The following is a 24,259-nucleotide window of genomic DNA, read 5'->3' as shown; positions in this document are numbered from 1 at the left end:
CCTCTATTCCTTCTTCGACACCCTCACAACAACCTTTCCAAAATGCTGCCCACTGCTCAAAAACTCCAACGCCTTATTCGCCTCCTCAAACCCAAACACCTTGCTCACAACAGGGTGGATAGAATGCCTCTCATAAAACGCCACCATCTCCTCGAACCGATCCTTCGGCCCGTTCAGGATCCCCTTGAGCGTCACATTCCTCCTCAGCGCGAGCACATTCACGCCCACCTGGCCGCTGGTGTCCTGCTCCTCCTCCTTGCCCGCGAGATACCCCACGCAGTTGATCAGCCCGCCAAAGGCTACAGAGTCGAATGACTTGCGGAGCGTTCGCGCACCGCCCGTCTCGAAGATGATGTCCGCGCCGTGGTTTGCCGTCGCCTTCATAACGGGCTCTTGCCACTCCCAGTGCGTGCGGTAGTTGATCCCCGTGTCCGCGCCGAGATCCTTCTTCGCGCGCTCGAGCTTATCGTCGGATGAGGAAGTGATTATGACGTTTAGACCAGCTGCTTTGGCGATTTGTAGTCCTGCAATCGCTACACCACCTGTTCCCTGTAGAAGAACAGTTTCCATCTTCTTAGCACCGTCAGCTGGCTGGCCGAGCGGTCGCATGCCGTTGATGCACATCCAGGCTGTTACTGCTGCGATTGGGAGACACGCTGCTTCCTCGTCGGAGAGGGACTCGGGCACGGGGACGAGAGCATCGGCTGAGAAGCAGCGATATTCTGTCAGAACGCCCGGAAGAGGGAGACCCAGACCAGAGGCCATGTCTTTCTCAGTGACTTGGCCTGTGAGATGCGTCTGGTTAAAGATGGACATGACGCGAGCGCCCACTTTGAGTTTTGGTGATGAGCTCTGAATCACGGTGCCGCACATATCAGAGCAAGGCACCAGAGCGCCTGTGTCTTGGATAGAGGCATGGTGGTTATAATCACCGTTGATAACTTGCAACAGTCAGTATCACCTCCCTTTTTCCATATCAGAAACAACTTACCTTCAGTATCGCGATAATTCAACCCAACAGCAAGAACCTTGACCAAAACCTCCCCCTCCTTCGGCGTGGGAACTTCACCCTCCCCAAAAGCAAGCTTATCAAGGCCATCCTGACCCGTAGTCCACTGTCTATTCTTCTCAGGCGCCGGCATATTTTCGTCCTTTGATTTTCCGAACGGTAGGTATGAAGAGATAAAGCTCGCCATAATGAAAATAAATAGGAAAATGGTATCAATACGATGAACAAACGACGTCAACTATCAGTCAATGCTTCTCTTACAAGTGGAGATGACGTCGCTTTTGGTGGATGAGGTTTCAAAGTGGTCGCCCTATCAGAGGAAAGGACTAGATCGTTTCAGGTATCGACGCCCGTGATGAAGAAATGTCTTAATAATCAAGTCTTGTTGATGCTCGGCGAAACGTTATGAGTTGCATCACACGAGTTGAAGATGAGTAGACGCTCGAGTTTTAATACAAAGATGTGGATCTCAATGATGCGTTGTTGAAAAGTAACTCTCATAATGCGTGGTCAAACATTGGGTGATATACATACATACATACAAGCAGCAAATCATCTATTCAAACAGCCAAAGTACAACACAACACATATTACAGCACGTCACTGCTTAATCAGTACACTCTGTTCGCAAGGCATATCTCATCTCTCTTTGGCTCTCTCTGCTCGTTCTCTCATTCGTGTTTACAACTTCCTCAGAACATCTCTCTCCTCTCAACGATAAGTAGCCAAATAGCCCACACGCGTCCCATGCCAACACCCCATCTCTAACTCTCCTTGAGTCACCGCGACCAGGCAGATCAAGAATTAATCAAGTGAGATATCAGAATAATACCACTCCCAGCCATCCATCCGTACATAAAAGTAAATAAAATAAAAATAAAATAAAAAACGAATAAACAGAAACTGTAACAGAACCATGAACCATGAACCAAGACAATTCAACTGTAATGCAGATAACCAGATATTGTAACTTTTTTCTTTTCCTTCCAACGGGGCCGGGCCGGGCATCGACTCAAAAAACACCCATATTCTTTGGCACTCGTCCATCCATCGGCCCCTTTCAGTGCCCCTTGGTCCAAAAGCCGGACTCGGGCGTCTCCAAATGTGTCGTCTTCATCGTCGCGGTCATGCCAGGAACAGCGCCTAGACAGAAATTATTTGATTTGATTTGGTGGGTATAGTAGTAGGTTGTAAGTCGCCGAGGCAACCCCTCCCATTTGCTGACGCTGAACAGCCTGATGAGGAGAAGCCGGTATAGCTGTCTAGACGTAACGTCGTAAAAGCGTCATAATCGTCAAGTGGTGGTGGTGATAGTGGTCGTAGGTCTTGTCGGGGGTACATACGTCCTTGAGGGTATTCCAGGTTATGCGTGCATGCGTGCGTGCTGCCAAGTGCTTCTGTCTGTAGTCTGTGACCTTGTACATCTTTGGTTGCCCAGTTGTGTCGAAAACATTTGTGTATCCAGATATCCTATCCCATGCTCTCTCTCATCGGTAACTGTCATCAAGTCGGCCAGGCTACACGCACACTTCCTTAGGCCACTGTCGTCCCCCACAATCTTCAAAAGTCATAAAACCGTTCCCACGTAAACTATATGCAATGGGGTTCAACAAGACAAGTGAAATTCCTGCCATCACTTCCCCAGGTATGTCGGTATTACAAGTCATAAAAGCAAATGCGATGCAAAATTTCAATGCGTCGTGGTCATTGTCGTTAATCCGTAATGATACGCGCAGTTTGTAGTCGGCCTAACCCGTCAAGGGGTGGCCAAAGAATCACACTCAGTGATATCGCGAAGCGTTGGTTGAGCTTGAACCGACGCGTGCTCCATTGTCGGATGAGTCTATCTTGAGTTAGCCAGTGTTCAATTGTTCCAAATCTCGGTTGACGTACCACCACTACCGCGCGTGGCGTGGCCGTTAGCACGTCGCCCAGCAAATCCGGCATTGGTCTCCCACTCAGGTCCGCGAGGCTGTCGCTCAGGTGCTCCCTTAGAGCTGTTACCGGGGCGCTGGCTGCCAATAGCGCCAGGAGTGCTTCGTGCCTGGTTTTGCATGGAGCTGGAGTCGTAGCCCAAGTTCAGGCTGCTGAGGCTGCTCAGAAGAGCAGAGTCGTTCTTGGGTCCAGGGGTACCAGAGTTGCCGGGGTGGCCGGAAGGTGACATGGCACCTCCCATGTAGTCACCGAAGCGAGCAGCAGTCGAGCTACCACCCATGTTGTTCATTCCCGATGGAGCGAGGTAGCTGGAGGAAGCCTGCGAAGGGCTGGGGGTGAAGGATCGCAGATCAGCAAAGCTCTTGGCGGCTCGAAGGTTGTTGGGGATGCCGTTGCCTTCAGGGCTCCCCGGGAGCTCGATAGTGGGACCCTGTCGACCCATCATGTGGGAGTAATTGCTGCTGGCAGCTCGTGTCTCACGGTCAGCAGCAAAGTCAAATGTAGCAGCCCGGCTGAGGCCACGCTTATGCATGTCCAGGTTGGTGCCTGGCTGACTGTGGATGTGGGCGGTGGGTGACGGCTGTTGTCGCTTCAGCACCGTAAGCTGGCGCGATTCGCCATCACCCATAGACTGGTGCTCAAGGCCCATGTTGTGTGCGAGAATGTGGATGGATCGTCGATGCTCGGGAGAGATACCAGCAGGGAAGACCAGGATTTCCTGGGAATCGTCACGACGGAACATGACCAGTTCGGTGTAGAACTGGAGAGTCTGGGGGTCGTTCAAATTAACATCGGCTGGCATGGGCAGTGCGGGAGACTGAACACGAGATGTCTCGAGCATGCCGAGGTGCGACGGTCCCCTAGCTTGGGACTGTGAGAGACTGCCAAGTGACTGGATAGAGCTTTGCTGGTGAAGCATGGGAGCACGGTGCTGTTCCTCAAGTTGACCTCGTCGCTCTCGCTTCTCGCGTTCAATTCTCTCCCTCTCAGCCTCAGGGAGCATCTTCTTATATTCGACACGCAACTTACGGCCATGGACATCCATGCCGTTCATCGCCTCAATCACCATGCGTGTATCCTCGGCAGACTGGAAATTCGCGAAAGCCAGACCTCTGAAGACGCCATTGTCGAAATGATAGTTGAAGGCATATGGCTGAGGGAGGTGCATGTCAAGCATGATAGAAGCCAGAGTCTCTTTTCGAACGGCAAAAGGGATGTTCTTAATAACAATAGCTGTAGGGATAAGCTGGTCGGCGTCTGAGGTGTTTGATCGAAGATCAGTGGGAGAGCCGTGAGATCCGGGGTGCTCAACACGGAGACCACCATTTGACATGGGGTTGTTGTTCATGCCTCCTTGGTAGGGTTGAAGACCTCCATGGTTGCCATGAATACCAATAGCGCTGTGGTCGGTCCAGTTCTGTTTCTGATCAGACATAGTCATTATAAATTTTCCGTATGTACATACCTGGGGAAGAGCGGCTCGTCGGTTCACGTTTCGTTGTCGTCCAGGGCCATTCACGGCACCGTTAACTGTGGCGACTCCAGATGTGTTGTAGTTCCAAGCCTGACCATTATCCAGCATGTAACCCTGCATACCAGCCATGTTCTCCATACCACGGTGGTTGTACCCACTTCCGATCCTGTCGGCAGGGTAAAGAGCAGAAGAGCCTAGGGGAGCATCAAAAGGGCGTTGGGACTGGCGAGGTAGCGAGAGGCCAGCGAAACCACCCGCTGTAGCATAGTTCTGTCTCGAGTTCGGGGAGCGATTGGTTGATGTACCATAGTCAAGGTAACCCATATCGTGCGGTTGCTGCGACATTGTGATGACGGGATCCAGCTTGGCAAATAGCTGCTGTTTTTACCCAGCAGTCGACTTTACCTGCTTTTCTTGAGGATTATATCAAGCTGACACGTACAGAATGTGCAGCGTGTCAGGAATGCGGACGCGAGGGGGTATCGGGGGATGCGTAACAAGCAGTTAAAAATGCGGCATCAAATCGTTGGCTCGTGGGTCTCGGTCGTGAAAGCGGTGTAGCTAAGTAAAGTTGAGGGTACCAGGCGCAGAAGAAACCGTCTGTCTATAAAGTGCTCAAGAAGAGTCGAGTGAAACAAGGTTCGGGGGTTTCGCCTCAGGGTCAATGACCACAAAAGTTTGTTCCGTCAGGTGTAGCGAGATGCCGAAAACAAGACTGAGGCCTCGGGCAACAAATGCGCGAGGCTTAAAACGAAGGCGCTGCGAGGTCCTGGGTGGCGATAGAGGCGCACAAATACAGCCAGCACAACGAAGGAGGCCGAATGAACCAGATTCCTAGATTCCAAGGTCTGGCAAAAATGGCGGAGTAACGTCAAAGAGCGTTACTTAATGGTCGTAGTTCGATATTTCTGGGGGAGCCAAAAGATGATAGGCGGATGACCCTGGAAACCAGCGACGTCTCAAAAGCAGCTAATAAAAAGACTACTAATGAGCAAGAAATAGTCGTGCGAAAGGGGGAATTGTATTCGCGCGATGGCCTCGTCTCCTCGTTGGTGCAAATAGGTCGAATGGAGGTTTTCGTAGACGTAAGGGCTGTTGGGGTGTGGCTGAACCAGCTTGCGAATGACGGAGGAGGAGTAATCAAGGGAGGGAGACGAGACGAGAGGGAGGAAGAAGGAAGAGAAGAGGTCGACTAAAAATCGGGGGAGGAGAGGGGGAAGGAGGAGGAGGAGGATAAATGATGAGGTTTAAAAGAGAGAGAGGTCAGAGGTAGAAAAGGGGACGGACGGGGAGGAAGAAAGATGGAACAGGTCCCAGTTAGCAAAATGTCCGGGACGTTCTCAGTGATGGATGGATGATCTGGAACGGGAAAACGGCGGACGGGAGACGGGAGACGGGGGTGTTGTAACCAAAGAAAGAGAGAGGATTCGATTGATTGATTGATTGAGAAGGGGATCAATTAGTTTAGGTGGATGTGGTTGGGGAGGTGACAGCGGACGGCGAATAGTTTCCCGTCAACTTTCCCTTCCAATCCCTTCAGGTTTCCTCTAGCTTTAGGTTCCTCTCAGGTTCTGTCCTGACTCCTCAGCAGTCACAGCACCACAGAGGGGCCCTTATTTTTTCTCTCTCTCTGCCCTCTCTCCTGGGGATCCATGAACGAACGAGGTGGGATGGGGCGGCGTCGTTAGCACAGTGCCTACACTGTGATGAGCCACCTGAGAAGAACTTAGTTGAGGTGAACACCCCCCAAGCCCGGCGCAAATTGGTGGGGTTTTCAGCGCAGTTCAATTATTCTCCAGCTGTCAGAAGTCCACTGTGGAACCCCCAGCATGCCCATCCCCTGAGATGCTCATCAAGGGGTTGTTCTGGGACCCCATGCATGAGGTGGCCCTTGAGATTTACCATTCCATTGTTCAAGAGATCCATCCATTCACTACTAATTGTCGGGTATCATTCATTCATTCAACGACTCCAACTTATTTGGGTAGTATCTAATTCGCTAGCAATACCGGTTAACTCGACCGTTAATGAAAGCCTTGCTACCTTTAAACAGTGTCTAATATTAGCCTTTCTTTTTTTCCCCTACTACACTTACTCTGAGTGAGTTAGATCGAAATGCACTTCTAAATTCTTAGCTCATGGTGGGGGCTTTGTGAAAAAAAAATTAAGTGATTGAGCCCGGGAACGAGGGGAGGCTGGCCGGCTTTCGTCAAGCCACCACTTTAACTATCCGTAGGTCGGCCTTGATTTGAGATACGCCGTCAGCCTCTTGAAAGGCTGAGAGTACAAGAGGCTGATGGTATTGGATGTTCGATGCTGAGGCTTTTTGTGGAAAGGCTGCAGAATGACACCTCGTGATGGTTGTAGAGAAGCAAATCAGATGCTCTATCCCTGGAAGTCCAACTGTGGCAGATGCTCCAACAGTGCGAGCAACGTCATCCCGACACCGGTATCTCTTAGCTCAGGGTTCAGTGGACCGCATGTTATTGGGCACGCCCAATTGTGGTGGGAGTTTGCTTTGTGTCTGTGGACATCGACGAGAGACGTACATACGGATTGGATGTTATTATGTCTAGCAAAAAATGTTGGAGCGACTTTTTTATGTTGTGCATACCGCTATGCATTCAGATCTGGTATTACGTGCATCGCCAGGTAACACCAGCTAATTCTTTAGAGGTATACTACTGCACGTATAGGTTACAAGCTCAAGCCTGCCTGCGTGTCGCATTTTTTTTTAACCAGCTCAGTTGGGTATCAAGCAAATGACTCTCAGTCAAGACCTGACTCGATGTGATGCATGAACCTGCAATTGACTCAGTTGGGGTCACAGTTCAGCATAGGTTAGGATAGGATATAATGCACGGATGAGGTAGGCTATGAAGCACAACCTCTAATCCTTTCAGCTTGTTGGGTAGCACTGTTCCAATACTTTCATTACCCAAGGGAAATAGGGGATGCAATGGATGGTGTGAGAAAAGAGTCGAGATGAGATTGTCATTGTCATTGTCAGTCAGAGGCATCCAACTGTAACACTCACAGAGACGAGACAAGTCAGTCCCGCAGATCGATAGTCATTACCGGCGGAAAATCTTGGCTGGGTATCGTATCTAACTGGCGTCTCATCTTGTAATGATTCTGCTCCATCCTCCATCTCGCATCGTATCTTTAGCTCCTCCTTCATGACACACCCGGCCGGCTTGCTCACTGAAGCTCCCCGGATGATGCTAACCTAACGTTGTCGTTAGCTATACCTAGCTCATGCAGCGTAATCACCTCCCTCACACAGTCAAGTCACTCTCCATCACACAAGAGACAGACAGACAAGACAGAAGAGACAGAGACGAGGTGACATGGCTTGTCTCTCTTTCACTCCCTCTCTCAACTTGCACCGTGTTTCCAGGGGTTGCCAAGGGAGATTTGAGATGCCTCAATTAGAATGGCATGTTCATGCGGAAATTCGACTACTCTATTCTAGGTTTTTCTTCATCGTCAAAGCCACGTGCAATGATGCTGCTGCGGCTCTTTTCCTGACCCTGTCAGGTCTGTCTGCTGCCCTGCTTTTCTCATTAGTACGCGCTATCGTCTACCGCTTGTTTGTTGACAGAACACTTTGGCCATCAAATGTCCATAACTTTTTTGCCTTTTATCCGAGCGTATGCATAACAGCACCTGACTTATCTCTACTGCAAGCCAAAAGCTGCTTTTCTTTTTTTGACTTTCATATTAACTAGCAGGACTCTCTGTCTCCTCGTCTACGGCGGTACATGCGAGCGGCCCGTCGGACGGGAAGCCAATCAAGTAGTGGAGTACAAAAAGTATGTAAGACTTTCTAATGAATAATAAACTTTTGGCAAAAACAAAAAAAGAGCCCGCAGAGAGGGAGGAAAAAGAAAATATGCATCACCTGGGAGACGCCAATCCTCACAATTCCCATTTTATACACGTCATTGCCCACAAGACAAGACACATGACACAAGACACAAAGCCCATTCTTTCACGACAAACTGAACTGAACTGAACTGAACTGACAAGAGGTGATAATATTTCCTGAACCCCCTTTTACTTCTACAGTGCTTCTTCCAACTTCCAAAACTCTGCCCCTCTTTGTTCGTTCCCAATGCCCATGACGAGGCCAGGGTCATCCTAACCCGCCCACCTGGGCCGATATCAGGGGCCCAGCCTGATCTCAGGGGACTCCCCAGTCTTTGGGTCGTCGTTCGTGTCCCATGTCCGTAAGCCCTGGTACGGTACAGGAGAGACGAGCGAGGGGACCCGGGTCCCTGGAAATTGAGCGTTGATTAGCTGGAGGGGCTGAGTCTATGACCAAGAGCAAGAGAACGAGCTTGTTCTCAGACCTTTTTTCCAGTTGAGTTTGCCCTCTGTATTGGTCTGTCGTATTGTTTATATCGAACTTGGGTGGATCACACTTCGAATGAAGCTCATGTATGTTGCAGACCTACTTCATCTACAAGCAACGAGTGGTCAACAAAGCATGTCACCACAGACGGTATTCATCGCTTGGCCCCTCATCTCCTTTCTTCTCTTGCTCGCCTGTCAAATTCGAGAAGCCTCACTAGCGCATCCTATTTCGCCTCGCCGTTGTCCCCTACACATAAAAAAAAACAGAGGGTCTTTTTCTTCCCAAGGCATCCCAGCTTAGCCTCATCTCGCCGTCGCTCGGTTGTCCATTCCCCCGGAGATGGCGGCTCATAGATCACGCGGCCGACAGTCGACACCCCTGAACTCTCTTTTTTTTAAGATGAACGAACCCTCGTGAAAATGCTCTAGAAGCTCCGGCAGACGGATCTTTTCCCCGGGTCTGTTCTCTGTTGGTCTGTCCGCGCAAACACGCGGCGGCATCCTTTGTGAACCGATCTATGGAGTAAGCATATATGATATCCATGCAGCATAAGATGTGCAATATTCTTGTAGATGAAGCTTGAGTCCTGTCTACCCTGCTTTGAAGTCATGATTATGGTTGTCCAACCTTTTTGTTGCCCACCACTTTGTAAGAGCACGTGTCTCATTGAAACATGATGCACAAGAGTAAATACGGTCATGAGACGTTTTGGCTACACCCACAGATTCCAAGTTGGCCCAGTTACGACGTTGTGATGTCTCATGCCCCGAGACCTCCAGCAGGTTCAGGATTGATTGATGTCTTGATCCCATGTTTACAAGTCACCAACCAGAAGTGAATGTTTCATCATTCAAGCCTAGTGGGGGATCGGCGTCAGCCGCTGTAACGCCCCATTTCCCTTTTCGCCATGAGATGAGCCTCACGGCTTGCTTCCATGATATTATCGCCACAATGACACTTGCCACTGCTTCATTGTGAAGATCAGAGGACTTGGTCTTAGTGAGTGAATGAGGAGGCAAGGTCAGGCACCAACGCGACACAGGATCTGACGCTAGATCTACAGTACCGTGGAAATCATTCCCAAAGTGCCATTCTATCGGCATCCAATATGCAGGCCTCCGCCCTCGCCTCTTGCCCGCAGCTACGGCTGCAGCTGCAGCATGCAGCTCGACTCGCCTACTCACCACTGACCACTCAGACTCAGCTCTCAACTCGCCTCTTTTCGCTGATACTACGGAGCCATTCCCGGATCTGTTGAAGCGACGTTGCCAAGGGTAAGTAACTGGTAAATGACAAAAAGACGTAGGGTAAATTTAGAATATTGCTGTAGTTATTTTTGGTACCTGAGCTGAGCGTCCGAAGCTTCCCTGCTCCGTGAGGTCTGCGTGTCGCCCATCAATCCCTTTCACTTCAATTTCACCATCTTGACTTCTTAATCCTTTGGAGCTTCGCCTTGTAGATATTGATAACTTCTTGTGTTTGGAGATCATCAGAACGTGCGATATTTGATTGTCATATAAACTACATTTGTAGTACAATACATGGCATGATCTGACCAGGTCCCTCTAGTAGCGGCCATCCGCACGTCGTCGTCCTCACCCTCATTCTCACTGATGATATTGTAATGAGATTCGAATGGACATCGAGATACTGTTTCTACTTTCACATGCCAAGTGAGCTGTAATGCTTCAGCTATGAACCAACCACTGGGTCCAACAATGTGGTCATGTGCATAAATGCCTAGAGCAGGCAGGAAAGCTTAGTGACCTCTATCCTAAATAATAAAAAGGCTTAACTAGATATTAGAAAGTTGAGATCAAATTAGATCATATTAAAAGACCTTTGGACTGGCTGTTTCATCACCGAAGCACATAACCAGAAGCTTGCATGTTGATCATCCTCACTGTCACCCCCAAAGACCAGCATTGGACAACAACCACAGCCATCTATGTCTTGTCTTCTCTCCCTTGCACAATACCACCATATAACTAGGATTTAGGTCACCATTCTTCACCCAGCATCACTTTTGCAATATCTCGCCCTGTATCCTACCACCGAGTCCACACCGCCAGGACTCCTGAACGATATCTGATCCGTCTAAAGACAGGCCGGCTCAGCAGACCTCACTAGAACATCCGATATGAGATCGTCGCAGCAAGCATTTAGAAGGCAACCAAGCCGGACAAGATGCCTACGTAGCCAACCCGTGCAGGGTAGAGAAGGAGCCTAACTGACTAGGTGTACATCCCGAAGAAACACGACGAGTGCTGTATGAAGACATGGAGGTCTTGAAGGCATCCCCACGACCCTATCTATCAACAAGATTTCACATTTATATGACTCCTGCCATTCACACAAGTTAATTTGAGCTCGAAAGCATCAAGGAAGGTAAGATACTTGCAAGCGGCTGTACATGTCTTGGTGACAGCTTTGAGGCTGCTATGGCATATCAGGTGCTTCTATGTAGAACGGACATGGATACTATACATTTGGTGAGACACAAGGAGAGGACGAGGAAACTTGAGCGAGATGGGTGAGGTAAAGACAGCGAGCAAATCGATGTCGGTTCTGAAGCTCATTATAAGAATCTAGATGTTGGCGACCTGATTCAGTGACAAATTCCGTGACGCATATCACAAGCTCTTCCACACCAAGTGGACTAAGATGAGCACCATTATGAACCGAACATTAGCTCAAGAATATTACCAGTGGCATCAACGCCTACGCCCGACTGTACTTTTCTCGTGGCTATGCTCCTAAGTGTCTTCTTGGAGGTCAGACCTATGCATGGGTCGACATGCCGACCATTTTGGAGTTCATCCCGCATCGGATCTCATTGAGACTGAACACTGGGCCGAAGACCAGCCCAGGAACAGAGAAATTGCCCCAAGTTATACGTCAAGAAGTAGATTGTCCCTCGCTCATTCAAAATCTCGTGATATGGGATGGAATGGCAATGGGTACTTGGAGGTCGCTGTCATGGGTGATGAATTCGGACGACTAGCCACTCAGCTTCAAGATACAGTACTCAAATCACACCACTGGAACTTGCAATCTTTTAGTGAAATCAGCACAATAATCAACTGAACCTTTACATACTTCCCGATTGACTTGTTCTTTAAGGTATTGAATGACCTCAAATGGCCTTACACGGCGTCAAAAACCGCGTGGATGTTCTGACACGGGTTTGTCGTCAAATCCTCTATTTCCAGTGAAGCACAGATGTGCAAAGAACCCTAAAACGGAAGATGATCACTGGGACCAATTGATAAAAGCTCTTGAACTACAAAAGGACATATTGACGAGTGGCAAGAAAAGAAATCTCCCCAATCTTGTGTGTCTTGCCGTTCGCTCGTTGAGAGAGAGCCATACATGAGCGACAACCAGAGGAACTAGATCAACCAGAAGCAGAATGAAAGGCATGCCGATGAGAGTTATCACCGCATTTACTCCGCTTAGGGTGAAAACAGTAACTTATTTTTGGTTCAATACATGAGTTTCATTCGGCAATCTCGTAGGGGTATGGACGAAGAAGATGAGACTGGAATTTCCTGATACATACGCTGAATGGACATACATACCAGTATGAGAAGTTTGGGACAGATTATATGGCATTTCAAAAAGATCCTTTGCTGGGACTGTGAAATACTCGCTGGGGCTTTCGTTCGATATGTAATGCATCATCTCTTCATTAAGGGATCATATGTGTTGATACCCAGTTGACAATGGTCCGAACACGAAGGTTTGAAGCTTCAGGTTTGCAATAGAAGCCTGTTCTCTAAAGGAAGTTAGTGATTGGAGATAAGTCAAGAGTCGAATCTTCGTCCTTTCTCAGAGGATTGGACCGCCTCATCGGTAGGTATCCCTCACTTCCTGGTGACAGACACTATGTGACCCTCTTAGCGAGACAGATAGTGAAGCTCAGTACTACTATCTGTGAGATATCGCGATTAAATCAATATTACGTTGGAAAGACTTCCCTGATTTATTTCTTTTCTGTAGAGTGCAACATGGAAGTGTTCTAGTCGGTTCCTTTCACTTCCCTCCTATCATCTGCACGGCACTCTTGCTGTCATAACTTCGTTCACAGTTTGTGGACTAGAATCCTAAAAGTCCGCCCTTGATTTAAACATGCTGATCAATAGTAGCCGCTTTGACCTTGACTGGGTGTTATTCTCAATTGCTTCACACTGTTCATGTGACGCGACGCAGCAGACAAATGCGAACTGTCTTTGGCGTCAGCGTTCTGCTTCGAGTTTTTCTGTCAACATTGTGCGAAGATTCACGGAACACATCTGAAGTAGATCTTTGAACGTGATGCTATCTGGTACACATATGTCCCCAATACTGTAAAGATATTTCCACCCACAAAAACAAGCTTGGCCGTTTTCACGACATCCTCACTGGATAGCAAACGGAATTCCAAGGAGTGACTGATGCATTAGATACAATCGAAATATCATACTCAGCTGATGGAGTCCGGCATCACAGGTATCAGACATGTCTCTTGACTGGTCTTTCCCCCTTTGTATTCTGTCTTCATCCACGCCCTGGCCTTCGCATGCCTATTTCAATCATAACTGTAAACAAGTCAGTGATAACACAAACCAACAGCACGAGGGTTGCCTTACTTGGCTTCTGAATGGGTCTAAAACATTCTTCTCATGTGTTTGCTTGCTCAAGAAACATATTGCCGAGATTCATCAAAGGTCTGAAAGATACAATGTCCTCTTGAGAAGAGAGAGCTCAAGAGATGTAAGCAGAGGGCTCAGCAAGCCTGTCATGTATCCATTCGTGTCATGAGTGCCCATCTTCGGCACCAGTCTCAGCTTTTCAGCGCCCATATACTGCTCTTCGTTTTTCTTGAACAACATAGAATGTAGGATAATAACCTCGATCGTCGCCAATTTTTCCATGTTACTGATTAATTGGCCAGCTTCTATATCCTCATATGAGGCTTGCTCTGTGTATATGGGATTGTGAGAAACATAATTGTAGCCGGAGGAATTGTTAATAAAGCTCGTAGAAGGACCGGAACGGGAGCAGAGAAAAGCGTCTGATTCGAGGCACAACCTTGGCGACGTGGCACATGTAAAGTGCTGAAACGCCGTTTCGCAAGACCGGAGGTCCCATCCGCTGAGGTCCATAAATTGTTGCCAGAGGTTTGGGTCAGAGGAAAGTTCGGAGTCGCTAAGGCCTTCGACTTCACAAAACTTTCGAAAGTGGTAACTTAGGCCTGGCTGGCGGACGATGCAAAATCGTTTCAGGTTTAGCATACAAGTGCGAATTTTCCAAATGATCTCATGCCAACACAAACAAGTCCTCTCCACCTCTCCCCCAATCTTGGCCGTTGAAAACAAATTGCGGCCAACAGTCCAGAAGCCCTTCTGTGTGGTTGGATGGCCAATGTGTTTGGCCAGGACGGCGCAGCCTGCGAGGAAAAGCTCCTCGAGATCTAAAGAAGTTATCCAGTCGACCTCACCTTGATTACTGAAGACGAAGTGCCCCAATGAAAGGCTTCTGAGCTTGAGCATTCCGTTACCTCCGCCGATAAGGCGTATATCAATGTTGGGGAATCAGCCCCAATATGACTGGTAATGTAGCGAGAGGACCTGTAGGTTGGCAGCGACCGTCGAGGAAAGCCAAGTGAGAGGTAGCTGAGTGAACATCTCTTGGCATTGATTTGGGATCGCAGTTGTCTCTGTGAATTCCCATCTTCCCCACCTTCCTTTGTGCTGCGCTATGTCAAGCCTCAAGGCCTTGATGTTTTCCATGGCTGTTTTGAATTCGGGCATATTCGTGAGCTCCGGGTCATGATAATCCCCTAAGTTGGAAATTATGAGAGCGGATAGAGTAATCGGATATGACGGGGTGTCAGAGGGTGAAATCTCGATTGAGGCACTGGAAAATGTGTCGATGGTTTTTGGCACTTCCTTAGTGAATGTGCCCATCAAAATGCGAAAAACAGTCTTCAATACCCTACTCCTGAACTGACTAGAGCCTGCTTTGAAATCATGCAATGCGAAGCCGGAGTCAAAACACAGATGCAGAGTCTGAATGTTTCGAAAGCGAGCTAGAAGGGGCAATGCATCCCAGAAGATAGGAACGAACTCGAACTGGTCTTGCTCCGCATAATAGAATCCATTGTGTACTATGCTGGAAATATCGCAGCTAACTTCCCGGACAAGTCCACTCAATTTAGACTTGGCGAGCTGTATGAAACGTTGAGGGTTATTGTTCTCTTTGGCTCGGGCGAGTAATCGAGTGCGGCGAAACAGCCGTCGCGTGGCCAATGGCGAAAACCTGTGGTGGACGAGTCGCAGATTCTTTAGATCAGTTTGTGGGAGAAACGATATAATATTGTCGAGGGTCTCTGGCGGTAAGTGGTGAACCCTCGTAGCAGTAGCCATGCCAAACATGTGAGGGTTTCTTGCTCCCTCGGATTACTGAAGAGTGAATTAGGGGCTTGGTGATGTGCAACGAAAAGATTTGCAAGCAGGAGTTGAGAGAAAATTATGAAGTAATTCGTTGATAGCGGGAGAAGGTGGGAAAATTAGAGAAAGTAAAGCTCGCCTTCCTTCCTCTCTTGAATGTGGAAGGCGCCTTCATAGTGGCGGCCCCCCTGCAGTGCAGTGCAGTGCCAGCAGCAGATATTGCAACATGAAACGAGCAAGAGAGCAGAACACAGTAATCGGGACGGAAGTGTCTTGGATGACTGTCTCGACCACGACCAGCTACGTGCATAATACATGAGGAATGCGTTTGGCAAAAATCGAAAACGCAAATACTTGGGCTGAGGCCCTCGACAGGTGTGAAAGACCTGGTCGGATGGCTTGGTAAGATTGAGAGACTCTACGCATACCCCGAGGGAGAAACATATCTGAACAGGTAATATGATGTTATGAAAATTGACTGATAGGTCCATTTAATGCTCATGTCAACTTGATTTCCAAGTATTAGACCAACCTAGGGTACGCAAGGAAGATAATAGCATTTGCTCGGTTTGGTGGTTGTAAGTCAGGTAAATGCTCGGCTAACAGGAGCCAGAACAGCCACACTTCAGCCACAGCGGGACATGATCAACTCCAAACCGAGCCTGGGTTTCAACTGTTCAATACACAACGACATCTCATCAAGTGTCTACCAAGATGCCCTGACTTGCCAGAAACCGAAAAAATACCGCCTCTGTACCAGCAGCCATGCCAGTACATGCTGTATCATCTTTATGGCATTCAAGAATCTCCGGGTGAGACACAGCTGTGAATATGCGGCAACCCGTTCCAAGCATGACAGCAAACGAAGATGAGATGAGCCAAGTAAGTATCAACAGAGCTCCTCCGCCAACACCTCTAGGAGCTTGAAAGAAGTTTTTCTTGAACATGCTACCTTTCTTTGATCTATATTTACCCTTTTTGAGGACTTTGCAGCACCACAAACCCTGTTTTGGTGATCCCTAACCAAGGACCTCTTCTCACACAGCCTTTGCTGGCCCAGCTTGATGGCCGGGTTTATCTCGGGTCACTCAGCCAATGAGAAGCGCTTCTTCATCGGCCAAGTGCAATGAGCAATTAAGCTTCCAGCAGCCAGAAGCTACCTGAGGCATGTACCTCTGTACCATCCAATCCCGCACCGCATCTCACGCAAGCTCGCCCTTCGCCAGAGCCTGCCTGAAGAAACAACATCAGCACCGCACCGCAGCCCGCTAAATTTCTGCCACTACGAACTCTCGATCCCGCGTTTTTCACATCAACAACATCAATCGTCATTTCGACCGATCGGCTACCGCGTTCGAACCCGTATTCGTTCATCCCTAAATTTTTGATACTTTTATCTTACGACTTTTTTACGCGATCATATCGACAATGCCTGGTGGAAAGGGAAAGTCTTCTGGCGGAAAGAGCTCCGGCGGCAAGACGAGCGCTGCTGAGGGCACCAAGAAGCAGCAGAGCCACTCTGCTCGTGCTGGTCTTCAGGTGAGTCTCATCCTGAGAGTTAGAAGAGGAGGACGGGCTGGCTTTGTCGCCCGATTTGCGCATATTCCATGTCCCGCATCCCACATATCTCAAGTTTCACGATCCGTTCCCGACGCGTCGAGCATCTCCGCACGACGAGAAAATCTTTTCAAATTGACAGCGCATCCTGCATTTGGCCCTCGCTGCGCGTTTGAGCTGCTGCGACGGTTCGGCAACTGGGCACCGATATTCTGGGGCGGTTGTTGACGTTGTTTGTATGCATGTTGGGGTTGAAACGGGACATGACGGAATGCGCAAACAAAGACGGCTCGGGAAATACTTCTATCAAGGGTTGCTGGTTTCATTTCAACTCGTACTGACGTGATATTTTCCAGTTCCCCTGCGGTCGTGTCAAGCGTTTCCTCAAGCAGAACACCCAACAGAAGATGCGTGTGGGAGCCAAGGCTGCCGTATACGTTACAGCTGTTCTGGAGTACCTGACTGCCGAAGTCCTCGAGTTGGCAGGCGTAAGTTTATGAGTCATGTTGTTGCCTGGAATTAACGCTAACATTTCATCACAGAACGCTGCAAAGGATCTCAAGGTGAAGCGTATCACACCCCGCCACCTCCAGCTTGCCATTCGTGGTGACGAAGAGCTCGACACTCTGATCCGTGCAACAATCGCCTACGGTGGTGTCCTGCCACACATCAACCGCGCTCTGCTGCTCAAGGTCGAGCAGAAGAAGAAGGCCAAGGCACTTGAAGGCTAAAGACGTATCGTTTAAGGCTCTATTTTGCTTTTATTCTTTGGGACATGCAGTAAACCGGTATATGGGATGTTAATGCAGAAATGCTTGAATTCGAATTCAATGGGGGCGTCGCGTCGAGTTATGAGCGGACGTCCGCACGACCACAGCTTGGATAGCTGAGGGCGCCTGCGCTTTCAATAGGCACACGACGAGCTCTCGGGGTCGGCTCTAGAAGCCGATACCCAATGACGAGAGGGTTCACGCTATGACGAAATCCCCTGTGCTGTTTGACTTGCGCGAGCTGTGTACAACAGTTGTGTTTTCACCTTGGTGTCTGGTCTGGTCTGGTATGAGATGCGACACGGAACCGCTGTGCTGATGGACTGGATTAGGTAGACACGGAAATACGAGTTCCTGGTTAGTCATCGAAATTCAATGTTGAAATGAGTGTGGTTTGTTATGATCTGTCTGTGTTAAGGAATGTGGATTAATGAAGCTATCACATCCATTCAAATGATGTTTATCTATTATTGTCCGCTCACTCGAAACAGTTCCCCATTACATCCATGATCTTTGCTATCCTATTCTTTATCTCATCTTGACAACCCTGAATATCTGTTCCATGTTAGCCGAGGGGAGGCAAGAAGACTTAAGACCTTTGTCCTCAGGTGACAAAAATACTCAGGTAAGTTCAGGATATTTTAGTACAGCTTTAAACCAGTTTATTATGGTACCCTAATTAACATCAAATCATTTCTCTTCTATTCATCACCGCTCAATGTTTTCCTTGTTTTCTTTAGCTCGTCTTCGCCAGAGTTAAAGCATACCAAGCATCAACATCCCTCTTGTACGCCGCGAATATCTCATCCTCATCCTCTTCAACATCTTCAGGACTTGTTATCTCCTGATCGAACTGCGGCATAAGCTCACAAAGGGGCAACTTACCTAGCATTTCATCATCATCATCATCATAGTTCGTCGGGTGGAACGTGCCTCCTGTGACCTTCTCAGAACTCTTCATAAATGCTTCGTAGCGCTCTGTGTGGCACTGACTGGGATAGTTGCAGTCTATTTCGCAGTTCTGCCGTCTTTCAAGCATGCGCTGCAGTCTTTCCTCCGCGAGATAAGTGCGTGATTCGACCTCGAATTTGTACCTCTTTGCTCGACCCTGTACGCTATCCAGGCCATCGAAGCTGCGCTTGATACGGCTCTCCCAGGTCTCAGGTCGAGCTTCATACTCTGAGCGGAAGCGCTTCCAGTCGTTGTATCGAACCCAGAACTCGTAGTCGTAGTTATACAGCTCTAAGGATGGGCGTTTCGAGTATTTACGGCGTTTGGGGGACTTTTCAGTCTCTGTAGTAGATCTGCTAGCATCATTGCCTGAGAGGGGAGATGGTCGATACTTTCTGGTAGGTCCGCCGTCTGAGCTTTCGCTTGAGAGGTACTTGTAGGGAGGGTTACTGTTGTATGAAGGGCAATTAATACAGCGGCTTGTGACGGCGACCTTGTATTCCTGCTCGCATCTGTGACATTTCCATAGTATGGGTAAGGGTGTTCCTCCAGGGGGGTCCTCGGGGGGGATGCAGTTGAGTGTAAACATTCTGATGGGCTCCTTATCCAAGAGTTCAATTATTGTTTCTGTGTCTGGATGTAAGTTGGGCGGACTGGAAGGCATCTAGTCGAGGTTTATGGTAGGGGACTCCTGGGATTTTATGTTGACTGGTAGTGAGCGACAATGCTTGGGTTGAGATCAACTTATCTGTAGCATGCTGCATTATATGGTCATATGAGGTTCGAGGATGAACATTATGCTTGATTTCTGATCATACAATGAACTTTCAAGGCATCAATGGATGTTCATACAATCGAGTCCAAAGGGAGCCGAACATATACATCTCGACAAAGCTGCCTGGGAGAAGATTGACCTCGTCTTTGTTCCAGACGAGAGCGGTCGTGAAAGAGACATGAGTGAACAGCAGTAATTTGTTATATGCCTGAGAAACAGGCAGCATAAGATAGCAAGGGATGATGAGCTGTGAATCGTGTGCTTTATTCGTGATGTTTGATCTGTGGTGTCTTTGTTCCTGTGTCGATTATCAGGGCAACCTGCAGGCATGTCAATGCAACAGGAGAACAATTGAGAACTCTTTCCAAATATTTGTTTGCAGTATTACATCATTTCATGTGGCTCCCGAGTGCTTCATGCTTGAAACAAGTGTCTCCTGGTTGTCATTGCAACAGCTCCGGAAGTCCTATAAGATCAAGCGCAGACATCACTTCAAGTGTGATACATGGTAATCGATTAACCCATTACAGCTAATTATGTTACCTTCATCTATAAGTTGAGTTCCCCTAGAGACAATTGGTGAAGGTAGTGACTTGCTCTGCTCAACCAGCCAATAAGTCTGTTACTGAGATTTGACACTCTGTTTATCTCAATTATACGGCTCACAATTGAAGCTATGTTAGTTACCAGTGCTTTCAGTGCAACCCAGACAACGCTGCAGTCTTAATATAAGTCACATATTTTCGATTATAAGCGGTTGACTCCTCATGAGTGGTCCGTAGCAACCAATCTGCTAAGCTTTTATCTGTGATAAGGATTCCAGTGTCTGGCCGTCAGCCGCTTGAATTACTTCAAGCCATTTACCTAGTAGACCTATGGACCGATCACTCATTGGTAACCACAAAGCTTTGGAGAATTTTATGCTATGGGGGCCTAACAAAAATCAGGAGAGTGGTGAAGCCAGCCGAGAAATTCTCCGTTATTTATAGAACCTGAGGCTATAATAGACTGATCATTATGGCTCTCTGCCTTCTTGATTTGGCCAAACCTGCGGCTCCTCTGTGCCTCAAACACGCCATCATGGCGTTCAAATCTCCATGGCTTGATCTTCTTGATTCTTGGATCTCAAGTGGTCGCCACTTTCTTCCATAACCAGTTGCTCTTTTGACCGGGCGTTATCATATCTTGCGGCTCCGCCTGCACCTCATGCAGATAATGCGATTCTGGAGGGGCAGAGGGGTAATATCATGGCATGATCACATGCTATGGTCATTTTCGAACTTAGCTTGCTACGACTACACGTCTGTAGATTGCTCTGGGGAAATGATATTGGAATGGATATTTTTGAGATGTAAGACCTTCTTTCCAAGGGCTTTGCTTATTCATGTGCGGGGTTTAAATAGACTTTGATACCTCGTAAGTATGAGCATCGTCTACGGGATCGAAAGACAACCTTTCATACTCAGAATTCGCTCTCGCTTCTGTATAAGCGAGATACATTAGTCAGGGTTGTGTAAATCAAAGAATGGGGAATAAGAACAGGGATCAGGCTACTCTGCTTGAACTTAACCAAAGATTTGTTCGTTCTCTCTTGATACAGGGTGTTTTCTATAAACTTAATTCAAAGTCACAGAAAAAGAGTTCAAAGCTTCTATGATACGGCACTCCGATCTCGGTACATATGTGTCTCTTGGGATGATGAGAAAAGTTTATTCTCCTCAGAAGCAACTAGCACAGAAGATATGACTTTTGTTATGAACCTGGATGGTGTCGCCATCGAGTTTCTTTGCTGAAGCTTGATTGTCCATAAACCTTCACAGACTCGTATTTACTCATTGGTTATGCTTTCTCGGGGCAAGTCCTTGACACTCACATTACGAAACTACCTCGAAACTCACGAATCAAACTTCAAACTCACGACAACAAAACGTGTTTGGACACGTAGACCGAGGGGTTCGACCCTGGATTTGAGTTGAGAAGACTAATCCTTTGTCTATATAAGGACGAGATGCTCCCCTTTGGAACATGATTCTTTTCTTCTCCTCACGCATGTTTTGATGTCGTGTTTGTTATCGACTTTCTTCACTTCATTCATTCCTTCATTCATACATATTCACTCATGTAATACATTCATGTAATACGCCATACCGCTTGGTACGCATACAGTACGCAGGCTACGGCTCTAATCTATTCGCTCCACATGTCATGAGCTACGAGTTATCGATCTCTACATATTGCATATGCCGTCCCCCCTTTGAGAGGATGAGGCCGTATCATGTTTTTTTCCGGAGAAGCTTTTATTTTTCAGACGCCTGATATCGACAGGGACGTTGTCCCAACAAGTTTATCTACTTTGCCAGTAAACGACGAATCGTACGGTACACTTACACCGTCGACTAATCATCCTCCCTCTTATTAGTCCACTTGCCGGGTTCCATATTCGAAAAGAGACGCCGGGGGAGAGAAAACGAAACCGAAAAAGACAGAAAACCGAAAAAAAAAGATTAAAACACAAGAAAAAAGCGAAAAGCCAATATTCTATTGTTCTGTCGGGAGTATTGCTCTTGGCACAAACAAAAGTCACGCAGCTCAACTCACCTCGGGATGACCTAGCCAAAACTCATGAGTGGCAGGTCGGCACTCGGGGGGCAGAGTACGGAGAAGGTTCTTCATCATGTCGTGGAAGAGTTGAACATCGTTCAAGTTCTCCCACCAGGTGGTTGAAGCCTGTGAAGAGATGAGGAGGCCCGAGAGTTGACGTACCAGGCACTGCTTGCTGCATTGCTACAACTGATACTTCAACTCTTGTTGGGACTGATAGTGCGGTCAATGCCATCTGCTGGCTTCTGTATGGCTGCGTAAAGCTTCGAGAGCGGACGAGTGAGTACGCCGGGGGCTTTGAGACCTTGCGTGAGAATACAGCTACTGAGCACTTGATCCACTATCACGACCGATAATGCGACTGCGACTAAGAAGATTGGCACGGGACGTCATCAAGGGACTCAACTGAGTAGCGATCTAGCCCCTGAGGGGGTCGGGTTGGACTGAGAGGATCCTGGTGTTGTTTCAACGGCGACCAAAAACAACATAAAAACACAACAACCCCCAGGGGTACCAAACACAAAACATGGAAACGGGTTGGCGGCGAACTGGCGTCATCAGTTTCTTTCATTTCTTTATGATACCCCAAGACTGGCTGTCATAGCCGGTAAAGTTATCTCACCACAGCTCTAAGGACCCGGGTTGCTTTCAGAGAGTGACCCAAGACCTGTGAGTTGTGAGTGAGTCCCCAATATTTATGGTCATGAACATTTCATACGATCACACATGTTGGATTAAGCAGGACCTGGTTCCGATGAGTTGTTGCGGTATGCTCTGCATCGCAGGTAGCATCAACTGTGGTCTTTTACCTGAGCCGCTTCCTAAGCTACCCTTTTACGCTTGAGGAAAACTTCATAGCTCTCTGTAGGGGCGACCCGAAGAAGAGAGCAGCAAGATCTGCGGTCCTTCGAACATTCCAGGTACCGCCCTGCTGTTTGTTGACACCTCAGATACCTCTCGCCAGGTAACTTGAAGTGGCTCGAGAAATAAAAGCCGAACCAGTCTTCGAGTAAAAAGAGAAAAAAGAAAGAAAAAAAGGATAAAAACGAAATGAAAACGAAACGAAAGCAGAATATACCAATCGACTTTGCCCAATGGATCTTGGGCATGTCTTTTGGAGGACAGAGGTAGAAGACTCTGTCCTGTCAGCGCATGGTCTGTAATACACCTTACGGCTCGGTTTGCCATGGGAGTATCTTCAGCCTGCAAAAGCTGAAATTTGGAGGTGATGATGACTTTAGAGTCATTATGTTATGACGGAGCTCGTGTTTTCCGCCTGCGTTCCGAGCACTTCGCAGCTGGAATAGCTGGTTGCAGTTGTAGTTGAGGAGGATGGTGGGAGTTCATGGGTTGCCATTTACGATTTGCCTTGAAGATGGATTGCCAAGATTGTACGAACTGGATGTTAAGAGGTTATGGGATGGATGCAGGTACTATATGCGTATGTCGGATGCCAAAGGAAGTATCGTTTATTGCTGCCTTGGGATAGGTCAGGCATGTCTGGTGGATTTACTTTGCTTGGATGGCGAACGGCACCTGCGCCCTCGATCATCTTGCGTGTTCTGCAACAACGAAAACTCACATAAAAACCCCGCAGTTAGTTTAGTGTAAATATACTGCAACCGTACATAAAGAAAAAAAACAAGCGGAGCCTTCGTGATGTGATATCTGTGCTTGAATCAGTTGGTGTTTGCCTGGGACTTTAGAAGAGGATGCCAAAATAAACTCAGTAAAGAGTCCCCTAAACTTAGGCTAAATTATTCAAGTCTTTTCATCCCTTAGGGTCAAGCTCCTAAATTTTCTGGCCTCCCCTTGGAGATTTCAATGACTGAATGATGTCCATGATAAGAGCAACGGTTCAGGAGTGAGTTGTATAAGCCTGTTTCTCATGATGTCGTTATCTGGACCATGGTTCATGCTACCTAAATTCACTTACAACTTCATGATAACAGTCACATACCCCTGAACTGTGGCTTTGGGGAGCACGAAAACATCTTCAGATTTTGACATTCCATGTCAAAATAAACTCATCAAATGGTTTCCTAAATCTGCCCTAAACTTATACTAAACTTAGACCAAGTTACCTAAGTCTTTTTGTCATTTAGGATCGAGGTCCTGAGTTTTCTTTCCCCCTAGTGTGGCTAAAATAAAATACTGTGGCGCTCAACCTGACACATGCGAGACATTACGTAGCTGGATGGCCCAATGAGCTTGCAATCGCGTCGTGTCCTTTTTCAGCCAAAGCTCAGCTCAGTTTCAAGATTCATGATTCTCCCAAGCTCCCCTTGTCAATCCCTCGAGCCATCACCATCCAACCCTCGTCCCGAACGATCCTCCATTGTATCCGTACTCACCCGCCTTTGACAGGTTGTCGCTCGCTTCCCCCCTCGCTG

The 24,259-nt window shown here is 47.9% G+C and overlaps 5 protein-coding genes across 5 annotated transcripts; 1 reads left to right on the top strand and 4 right to left on the bottom strand.

Annotated features, from left to right (window-relative positions):
• Positions 1-3: 3 nt before the first annotated feature.
• FTJAE_13099 (alcohol dehydrogenase) lies at positions 4-1,196 on the bottom strand (the record flags this gene model as incomplete). Its single annotated transcript, XM_037346206.1, has 2 exons — positions 4-941; positions 992-1,196. The coding sequence occupies 2 exons, from the start codon at positions 1,194-1,196 to the stop codon at positions 4-6; spliced, it is 1,143 nt and encodes a 380-aa protein (XP_037199898.1).
• A 1,594-nt stretch (positions 1,197-2,790) lies between these two features.
• On the bottom strand, positions 2,791-4,763 carry FTJAE_13098 (PIN4; the record flags this gene model as incomplete). The annotated part of the gene is made up of 3 exons (XM_037346205.1): positions 2,791-2,852; positions 2,903-4,361; positions 4,410-4,763. The coding sequence occupies 3 exons, from the start codon at positions 4,761-4,763 to the stop codon at positions 2,791-2,793; spliced, it is 1,875 nt and encodes a 624-aa protein (XP_037199897.1).
• An 8,718-nt stretch (positions 4,764-13,481) lies between these two features.
• FTJAE_13097 (uncharacterized protein) lies at positions 13,482-14,312 on the bottom strand (the record flags this gene model as incomplete). The annotated part of the gene is made up of 1 exon (XM_037346204.1): positions 13,482-14,312. One exon carries the CDS (start codon positions 14,310-14,312, stop codon positions 13,482-13,484), a length of 831 nt encoding a protein of 276 aa, XP_037199896.1.
• Positions 14,313-16,640: 2,328 nt separating this feature from the next.
• Positions 16,641-17,500, top strand: FTJAE_13096 (histone H2A; the record flags this gene model as incomplete). The annotated part of the gene is made up of 3 exons (XM_037346203.1): positions 16,641-16,751; positions 17,126-17,257; positions 17,312-17,500. The coding sequence occupies 3 exons, from the start codon at positions 16,641-16,643 to the stop codon at positions 17,498-17,500; spliced, it is 432 nt and encodes a 143-aa protein (XP_037199895.1).
• Positions 17,501-18,275: 775 nt separating this feature from the next.
• On the bottom strand, positions 18,276-19,079 carry FTJAE_13095 (uncharacterized protein; the record flags this gene model as incomplete). Its single annotated transcript, XM_037346202.1, has 1 exon — positions 18,276-19,079. One exon carries the CDS (start codon positions 19,077-19,079, stop codon positions 18,276-18,278), a length of 804 nt encoding a protein of 267 aa, XP_037199894.1.
• Positions 19,080-24,259: the final 5,180 nt, after the last annotated feature.

Source organism: Fusarium tjaetaba, assembly GCF_013396195.1.
Source record: "Fusarium tjaetaba strain NRRL 66243 chromosome Unknown NRRL66243_c0000384, whole genome shotgun sequence".
In the NCBI taxonomy this organism is placed as follows: Eukaryota; Fungi; Ascomycota; class Sordariomycetes; order Hypocreales; family Nectriaceae; genus Fusarium; species Fusarium tjaetaba.
Note: the sequence above shows the minus strand (reverse complement) of the source record. Positions and strands in the feature narration are given on the sequence as shown.